Consider the following 10995-nt stretch of genomic DNA (forward strand, 5'->3'; position numbering starts at 1 on the left):
ATATGAAATACAGAATTATATACGTAAAGAGAAAAATTCGTATAACAAAATATATACCTTCAAAAAATTATTGATGCAACCATGATAAATAAAACAGCAAAAGCACACTTGATTCTTTTTAAAATGTCTCTTTCGATTTTTCCATAAATTGTATTCACCCACAAACTGGATTTACAGGTAAAATAGTTATAAAATCAAAATAATTTGTAAATATCACTTAAATATGATAATGTCTTTATTATGAAAATGGAACCTGTCGTATATCGAAGTCACCATGGCTTGTATCGGATTTCCGTGCTCGACTACACAGCCTCAAACTTTTCCGACATAATATATAACAGTTTACTATCATCCTGTATAATCCACAGGACCTTAAAGCACCTCTATAATACGGTTCGCATTTTGGAAACCATATTCTTGATAGGGCCTTCGACGACTATTCGGAGTTTTCTGTACTCGAGTGGAGGAGGTACTTAAGCGGTTATGGCGGAACTTTTGTTATTCTTGGGTCTGTGCCCATTTTCGGTATATTTGTCACGGTTATTGCTCTATTAAGGCATTTGTTATGATTTCCCGAAATAAAGAAATTCCCCGCGTGTAAATACGGAAGACGGGATAAGGTCTAATGTGTATCTTGAGCTAACGTGATGAATTGGATTAGGTCAAGCGGCTATAATACATTATGGAGATAGAATGTTCCGGGAGATCTAATCAAACATTACTGTTATTATACTCCTGATAGAGGAAACCGATATCGACGCCTTTCTTTCTTTTTTGGTGTCAGGCTTTGTTTATTTAAGGTTTTTGAAACCAAAATGGTAACAAATAAAATATATTATTTTTTGACATCTCATCAAAGATTAAGAAGAATAAGTCTGGGCATTATTGGGGCTGACGACCGTCATAGGCTGGTTTGAGTGATCACTTTATTTTCGATGTCAAAAACAAATATGAAAAATAACTCTCATAATTGGAGACAATCCAGATTTGTGAACAAGTATTTGGACACGCTCAAAATGTTGTAAGTAAAATATGTCCAAATCAAATGGCGTATATAGCACTTTATTGGATATATGCAGATCTATCTCAGGATTTTTCAAATAAATATTTTATGGCATGACAAGGAATAGATTTATAAGCTTTTTATTCCATGCAGTCAATTATATATATTTATTTATTGTTTCAATATTCACTTTGTGGTAAGACATGATGAGATTGTAAAAGAAAAACATGTTTTTTTTCCCTTTTGAGTTTATTTTATTATGACGACTAGTTTCAGAAGCTATGCTTACATCTTGAGGTCTAAATATAAACTTAATATAAATTTCAGTTTATATTTAGACTTAAAGATGGAAGCACAGTTCCCGAAACTATTCATCATAATAAAATAAACTCAAGTGTTAAAAAAATTGTGTTTTTCTTTTATAATATATATTTATATTTATATACAAATAAAATAGTTTCTGCTTAATGAATGCTTTCTAAATCCAATCATAGAAAGCTTTGGTGAACTCAATCATGGAACGTCATGAGATTAATTATAAATAACTTTGAAATAAAACGATTATAACTGAAATTTAAATAATGTGGTTGTCAATCATAGGTGAATGTGATACGTGTGTAAAGTGATCACTTAACCAGCCTATGATAGGCTGTAAGCCTTTATACTATTTGAGACTGCCTTCTTCATCTTTGTTGAGATGTCGAAAAAGTGTATGATAGATAACTTAATTTTAAAAATAAAATTTGTATTCGAGCAAAGTTAACGAATCCTCGAGAATCATAACTTCGTTTCGATGTTTATTTTTGGGTCAATGTGGCGCGCGTCGTCGCAATTATTCGTAGCACAAATAAAGTTCACGGTACCGTGAATGTACCAAATCTCGGAGCCAGTTTGCTCCAGAATGCGCACAGCCCCAATAACGTATAACGTTTCATGGATACAGCGCAAATGTGTGAGAATTTCTAGGAGCTCGAAGCTGCCACGTCGGCAAAGTGAGCTTGAAACGCAATTACAATTCAATGCTGACCACACAACTGGTGAAATATTCCTTGCACTTAGTCCGAATCTGGATGCATTAGTAGCCTGCAGTAGGAATGCATTTCAAATCAACGTCAAAAAAGTTGCTCAACGCTAATGCCTCGAGAAACTATCTGTTCGGATAAAAGAACTAATGTACAAAACCGTAAAAAGAATCGTATATTCGCTATTTAAAGTTTAGTTTAGATTTTGAAAAAAAAAAACAAATTTTTTCACTTAAAAGTAATCTAAAAAAAACATTATGTCATATGCATAAGTATAAATATATAATATTATAACTTACATTTCTTTATCAAATAATAAAGAAACCAAATAGACATTAACAATTTTTCTCTTAAAAGTTTTAAAAGAAACATTATCGACTTCTATTTTATTAAGCATTACATTGTACGTATTGCTCACTCCTTTCAACAACGTCATTTATCAAAAAACTTGATTTGTCAGGAGATCGTTTTTAAATTTTAAGAATAAAATAAAATGTTTAAAAAATAAATCTCAAGTGACTTGTTACTATGCAACATATCTTTTTAGATTAAACCTGAAGGTTTTTTCTCCATTTGAAAAATATTTAGTGTATTTAAAAAAAATAATTATACAAAACCTTTTCTTCAGAATGCAAAAACAACACTTTCTGCCCTGTAGCGGGTAAATATTAAGTTGAAATTATGCCGCTTTTACTGGGAAACAGTACATTTTCTAGGCATTCCGAACATGCAAAAACACGCACAACTGAAAATTTACGATTTTTGATACATAACGTTGTTGAAATGAGTGAGCGATATCGCAGGCTCGATTTAAAAATTAAACGTGCAAAAAATGCATTTATCACAGCACTTGCATTATTTAATAAACAATCAAGTTGCACTACATACGTCCATCCATCTGACGTTAAAAAATAAATCATAAATTTTAGCTGCATATTTATTTCAACACGTGAGCTTTTCTGTCAGCATTTTTTGTGCGATTCCCCGTCAACATTCACATCTATTTGATTACCACGCCCGCTCAGTCGTGAAATGTTTAGCTATCATGTCAGACCCAATGGACTAGTAGACGTTTGATATCTCTGTTAAACCATGTCATGTAAAATTCAAACCCGGCCCAATGGCTGCAATGTGAAAGCTCTGAGGAAAAAGAGGCATTTTAGATCGATATATTGAATTATATTGCCCTATTTGAGAAACTCCCTTCGTAATGTAATGGTCAGCACGCTTGGCTACCGTACCCGGGTTCGATTCCCAAGGGGGTCAATTAAATAAAAGTGATTTTTTCACTCCAATATTTATTCAATATTATACTACCCCGGACTGGTACCTGAAGCGGAGGGCTGATCACTTTTCCTTCATGTGTTAACGAACACTGCATTTATATGATGCAGTGCTCTATGCACCATTAGTGTGCGGATAAGGGTTTGATGTGATGATTTTTGAGGATACTACACTTTTAAACCGTGTTTAAACTCTAATATTTATTCAATAGTGTCTTGGACTAGTCCTTGAAGTGAAGAAGTGATCACCTTGTCTTCATAGTAGTTACCGTCTGAAGGTAAGCGCTGTCTGAGTTGCACAAACTAGTACTTGTACTGACATGAAACCCCGAGTGCCCTAGCCATTACTGCTATTCTCTATTTCCCAATATATGTTTTCTCATCTTATTTTTTGACCTATCATCAAAGATGAAGAAGAATATGGAAGTCTGGGCATTTACGGGGCTGACGACCGTCATAGGCTGGTTGAAGTGATCACTTTACACACGTGTAACATTCACCAAGTCTACCCATTATTGATAACACCACTATTCAAATGGTTCTATATATGTATATGAACCAATTTAGAAACCTTGTTCTTGAATCATTAGAACTTCACTTAAGACATATATTGGTGAGATGTAAAGAAGCTTTTTACCAAGCAGAAACTCTTATATTAATATGTGAGGTCCGAATCCTGGATTACAATCACACACATGAGATTTTGTGAACAAGTATTTGGACACTCTCAAAATGTTGTAAATATGATTTCTCCTCCACTTCTGTTCCCATAACAGATAGGTACTTCACCCTTTGCTTCTTTCCTTTCTTCATTACGTTTTTTTTAACGCAATACAAAAAACCACCAAAATGTCTTTTCCATTTATTTATTCACTTCTTTTAGTCCGCTTGTTTTTTTTTTCGATACATATTTAAAAAAAAAATTGTATCGAAATTGTAAATGCTGTGTAGACGGTTTCAAATTTCCTCTGAAATAAAATTTCTTTTACGCTCTGTATTTTTAAGAAAAGAAAGTGATACTCTGAAAGCGTGCGTAGCAAAGGAAATAAACATTCACGTTTCTACTTTTGCTTGTTTGAAATGTAAATACATATGTGTTTGTCGACATGCGTATGTATGTATTGCATGTGAAATGTATAAGAGTAATGCCGAAGATGAAAAATTTAGCTGTTAAATACTATTTGAAAAAATATATATTTACTTTTTTTTTACAAAAATGTTAGTAATATTAGTATATAACCACTCACCGAGATTTCTTTGTTTACCGGTTTCGAAAATTAAATTTGCATGGTAGTGAATGGTAGTATTGTTTGCATGCTGTGGTAGTGATTGTCCTGACGAAGAGACGGGTACGTTTTGAAACCGGTAGACATAAAAATCTCGGTGAGTGGTTATATACTAATATTACTAACATAATTGTAAAAAAAAATAAGTAAAAATGACTAACCACAAAGTAAATGCTGTAAATATTAATAATATTGAGAATAATATATTTACTATCCTTGGCTGTTTTTCTGGCGACTAAAAATTAAAAATTAAAAAAATAAATGTTTAATTTAATTATACTTTATCCTCTTGTCTTGTAAGTGGGTCCAAAGAACCCGTTTCGAAGTTTGTGTATGGGTTTATCGAAACTCATATGAATATTAGCTGTTACAGGTAAAAACATGAACAATTTATTTGCTTATTTAAAAAAAATATTACATACATGAGAGTGACATATATTTTATAATATTCCCGAAGAGTAATTTCCATCATACATTTTTGGATTAAGGTTAACAAAGTACCTACAAAAACAGCAAAATAATAAAAATATACCTAAAAAAAGTGAATGATTCTTTAATGCGATGGCAGAGCCATCTGCTGATCGTAACATCAATTAGCGAAATACTTAACGTTGCTAATGGCGAACAGGGTGCTTCTTGACAACATTTGAAATAAAAATAAATTGTATCGTTGTTTTATGTGCAGCTAGTTAATAAAACAGTAAAATCGACGCTTGACATAGACCGTGGCGTATTGCTTCATTCATTTGCTTAAAAAAATCAAATGTATGCTTTTATTTTATTTTCTTTTCTTTTTTTCACTTGATTTGGCTGAAGCACAGCAACACATGGTAGGGAACAACCAGTTAATAATACAGTCAAATCAACGCTCGACTACGGAACGCGGCTTATTGCTTCATTCATTTGTTAAAAAATCATATTAATTTAAAGTTCTCAATAAGTGTTGTGTTTATTATCTGTGTGCGGGTACGCCCGGGTAATTTCAGATTTACGACCCGGGCTCGGAATAAAGAGTTGGAATATAATAAAACGTCGTGGGGTGTGTGGGGTAATGTTAATTTATGATCATTGTAAGCGAGGCGTTCCCGGCCGTGTTAATTTTAGTTATAGTTGCCGCCGCGACCGCTAGATGGCGCAACTTTATCACCGGTTGCACAACTTCATGTCGCCCTATACCCACCCGACAACCTGCTATTTCGTTAGCAAATTTAATAAATAATAATTATTCTGTATCAGATGATAAAGTTTGAAAAACATATGACATCAATATTCTGCAGTATTACTTTTAAAAACGATGTATTCCTACTAGCCTGACAACCTGTTTATTTCATTAACAAATTTAATACACTATAATTATTCCGTATTAGATGATGAACTTTTAAAAATATATAATATCAATATTCTGCAGTATAACTTTAAAAAAACGATGTATTTCTTCTAGCCTGACAACCGGTTTTTTCCTTAACAAATGTAATATACTATAATTATTCTGTATTAGATGATAAAGTTTGAAAAGCATATAACATCAATATTCTGCAGTATTACTTTAAAAAAAACGATGTATTCCTACTAGCCTGACAATCTGCTATTTCGTTAACAAATTTAATAAACAATAATTATTCTGTATTAGATGATAAAGTTTGGAAAACATATAACATCAATATTCTGCAGTATTGCGTTTAAAAAAACGATATATTCCTACTAGCCTGACAACCTGTTTTTTCGTTAACAAATTTAATAAACAATAATTATTCTGGAATAGATGATAAAGTTTGAAAGACATATAACATCAATATTCTGCAGTATTACTTAAAAAAACATGTATTCCAACTAGTCTGACAACCTGTTTTTTCGTTAACAAATTTAATTTACAATAATTATTCTCCATTAGATGATAAAGTTTTAAAAGCATATGACATCAATATTCTGCAGTATTACTTTTAAAAAAACGATGTATTCCTACTAGCCTGACAACCTGTTTTTTCGTTAACAAATTTAATATACTATAATTATTCTGTATTAGATGATAAAGTTTGAAAAACATATGACATCAATATTCCTCAGTATTACTTTAAAAAAAACGATGTATTCTACTAGCCTGACAATATGCTTGTTGGTTGACAAATTTAATATACTGTAATTATTCCGTATTAGATGATAAACTTTGAAAAATATATAATATCAATATTCTGTAGTGTTACTTTAAAAAAAGAACATTGTTTTCCTAGCCCGACAGCCTGATTTTTCGTTTACAAATTTAATAAACAATAAATCCTCTGCATTAAGGTGGAGACTGACCGGAGCATTTTGTCGTAACATAACGTCGTAGCATCGCTCGCGACGAGCATCACCGAGCATCCGAAACTATGGATGGAGCGCTCGGCTCGCTGTACTGACTGCCTGAATGCTCGCATCGTAACGTGTTACGTTACGACGAAATGCTCCGGTCAGTCTCCACCTTAAGATGATAAAGTTTGAAAAACATATACTTAACATCAATATTCTGAAATATTACTTTTAAAAAAACATACTTAAAAAAATATATATATTCCTAGCTCGACAACCTGGTTTTTCATAGCAAATTGAAAACACAATAATAATTTATTCTTATGGATGAACCACTTATTCATATGGATGATACACTTTTGTCATCAACGCAAGTGTTGTTGATGTGTGCAAGGAAAGTGGTTTACTGATGATTGTTAGTAATTCAATATTATGATTTTTCAATGAAAAGTAGAACTCGGTGTGAAATATTAGTAAATGGAGAAATTAAAGAACAGTTTGATGGTTTCGGATATTTGTAAAGTACGTTTTCTTGTGATGGAAAGGCTGACAAAGATTATGAAAGGAGTGAGAATGCTGGGAATAGAGTGAATGGTGCACTGACATCAGTTAGAGCAAGTAAAAAACTATCAGCGAAAGATAAAATGGTAGTAGACAACGGATTTGGTAAAAGAAGGAAAGATTGTAGACTGAATGCAGTCAAAGTGCGATCCATCAGACGAGTGTGCGGCAAAACGATGGATGATAGATATTCGAACGGTGAAATAAAGAAATTAAGCAAAGCTGAGATACGGTTAGTAAGTTAGTTTTTATAGATGAGCCATTTATCATTTATTACAATTGGCCTGAAAATATAAATAAAATAGAATATATTATAACTTTAAAAAATAATCGGTTCTACTTTCATCTAAATAATTTATTACCAGTCACATGCTCTGATTTTCATGACTTTTCTATCACTTGCATACAATATGTAATTAATGCCGATGAATCTATTTTCATAGTAATTATTCATGTTATTATTTTCGTTTTTGCATCAGTAACGTGTGTTAAATATTAATCACAAAATAATTTATTAATTTATGAGCAGTGCCATTAAAAACAATTCAAATTTCTAGTAATTGTGATTTAAAATTCGTTTTGAAATATTTTAATAATATTTTATGTGGTTCAAAACAATTCATAGCTTATATTTCAGATATTGTTCTAGTTGCTTTTTAGTTATCTATTGTTTAATTTGAAGAGGTTTGTATTTTTTAGACACTGAATATTTTGTTAAGGAAGCAATCGTATTTCATTTTGATAATCTTTAATTGATGTTATACAAAGCTTCAGATTTTTTACAAAATTTTAATCATATTTTGTTTTTATTTTTTTTATAGTTCTTTATTCAAATATGCTTTTCGCGTATAACCTCTTTATAAATGTTTGTTACTTTAAAAAAATGATAAATTAAGTAATTACTGTTTCATCTGTGTTAAATGAAAAATATCTTAAAAAGGTTATCAGTCATAAGGCAAAATAAATTTTTGAGAAACCTTAATAAATTCTCGTTTTAACAACATTTTTTGAGTAAATATATTTACTCAATATATTATTGAGTTTGTATATTATTAAAGTTATATTTTTTTATATTTGAAAAAAAATATTTTTTGAATTATTATTTGTTAAAACATTTTTTTTAAATACCTCAAATACTTTTTACATCCCTTGTTTCAAATATTATTATTATTTCAACATGACAGATTGGGTATTCAAAAAAATAATTTTAATTTTTTCAAACGATCTTAAAAATTAATGAAATATATATGTAAAATAATAATCATTGTACATTAAAAACAAAAAAAATCAGAAACCTAATTTTATTCTCGTTTTAACAGATTTAGGTATCTTAATAAAGTTTATTTTATGTAAGCTTATACGTTTATGTAAACACTTTTTGGCCACCTGTGCATATACTCGCATATGCTTTTCAGAATTATTAATTTCTACTTTTCTTCTTTGCAGGTAACAACTTCAACTGTGACTGCCGTCTGTCATGGATGCACATGCTGAGGAACGACACCAAGAGTGACAAGATCAGATCTTCGCTGGAGCAGGTCACATGTCATCTGGAGCCGGAGCTACTCAGTCAACTCGACACCGATTCAACCGCTGCCAAAAACTCGATAAAACACTCCGTCAAGAAACAAATCACCCACCAACATGAAAACCACCTGCAAGACAAAACCCAGCAGCCTAAAATTCAAGACGATCACTACGAGTCCGAATCTATGTACGAAGATCAAAGGGTTGATGAAAATTACGATGATACACAGCAAGATGGGACCAACGACGTAGAATTGAACGCAAACTTCAATGATAAACAGGATCAGAAACACCTGTTTCAAATACCGATCAATATGCTCCCTTGTCCGGAAGAACTTAAGGACACCACGGACTCTCCAAGCCCTAGTCAAGGCGAAGTCAAGGATTACAGAAACAACACTACCATCAAAACCCCATCAGAAATTGCATTAATTCTTATGCTATTCTTCTTGGTTGTGCGATGCTTGCAAATATAAGTTTTTCTTTATAAAATTACCATATAATGACAATGCATTTAAAGACTTTCTCTTAACGAGGATAAGTTATTAGTTCTTATTATTTTTTTTAAAATCATTTTAAAGTGAGATTGAATTGACATTATTTTCAAAACGTTTGTATCTTAATTTCTTATGTATCTATTCATATTTTGATAAATTATTGATGTAGTGTGATTATTTATCTTATAACACTTTTGATTGGAGGATTCGCACATTGTAAATAGTTATTTTTAATGCATTGTATTTAAAGCAATGTATTTAATCATCATATCATCACATTTAAAATATGTTTATTCGTTAGTCAATAATTTATTGTAAGATTAATTCAAATAGATATCAAATTCATTGCTCATCAAGCTACCGTCTATTTTGTTTAATAATATAAAATCATAGATATCTCAAAATACTTGTACGTAGGAAAAAACTGATTTTAATTTTGAAAAACTTAAAGTGTACACTCGTATAAAAATTTGAGTAGTTTGTGAACATTTCCATTAGATTTCTTTACTTAATTGCATTTTCTGTAATGTATTATACTTATTTATATGGCTTCATAAAAATTTTAATTACATTTTATTGTAATGTAGGGTTACCAATACGCTATGTAAGAATTTCTAAATATTTTTAAATAAAGTTAAGAAGAGTGCTGTGAAAGTTTTGCTTGTTTTATTTTGTGTTTTGAAAAAAAAACAACTAATTGAAGTTAATTTGAGGTCAAAAAAGACAGAATGCTCGAATATATTGTATATAAATTATCCGCATATGGTTCAATGTTTTGACGTGAAAATAATTGTCCATTATAATAATAGCATTATTTGTACATTCGTACATAAAGTAGCTATGAGAAAACGCGATTGCTCGTGTCACTCATCTGTAAAATTGAACTGCATGTAATTTAAAGTGTATTTAATTATTTATGTACCACTTTTCAACGTTTATAATATAGATAAACATAGATAACCTAACTGACCGCAAATTATCGCTAGTTTAGTTTTGTGTTCAGCGTTGAAAATGGCAACAAGCATGAACATTTAGTTTATATATATATATATATATATATATATATATATATATATATATATATATATATATATATGTATAGATATATATATATATATATATATATATATATATATATATATATATATATATATATATATATAAATTATATTATGTTTATATAAATAACTATTTGTATGAGGCCTGAGTCTGGCAATGGAGGACAGAAATCTAAATAAGAAGAAGAAGAAGAAGAAGGAGAATATTTTTTATCATAAATTTGTACACATCTTATAAAAACTCAATTGAAGTCGATCGACATTTAAAAAAAAGTAATTGATATAATAATTATAATAATGATGGATGTTTTAGATCTCTCTATTCAGATGCTCATAAAAATCAAATTTTTGGTTTTAGGCTGTGATAAACCTTATCGATAAAATTGAGAAAGGTGTGTTGAGAGGGTTTGGAAATGTGGACCGAAAGAGCGAAGAAAGGTAAGTAAAACGAATTTATTAGGCAAATGTGGTT

General features: G+C 30.5%; 1 protein-coding gene across 1 annotated transcript in view; it reads left to right on the plus strand.

The window, feature by feature from the left end:
* LOC148304326 (connectin-like) overlaps positions 1-10119 on the plus strand; it is a 188303-nt gene extending 178184 nt beyond the window's left edge. The window contains exon 6 of the mRNA XM_088268498.1: positions 8888-10119. Coding sequence (XP_088124624.1) covers positions 8888-9444 — 557 coding nt within the window. The 3' untranslated portion in view covers positions 9445-10119. The remainder of the gene's footprint in view (positions 1-8887) is intronic.
* Positions 10120-10995: the final 876 nt, after the last annotated feature.

Source organism: Brachycentrus maculatus, unplaced genomic scaffold (assembly GCF_059751285.1).
Source record: "Brachycentrus maculatus isolate JH-2025_06_01 unplaced genomic scaffold, ASM5975128v1 h1tg000325l, whole genome shotgun sequence".
Classification (NCBI taxonomy): Eukaryota; Metazoa; Arthropoda; class Insecta; order Trichoptera; family Brachycentridae; genus Brachycentrus; species Brachycentrus maculatus.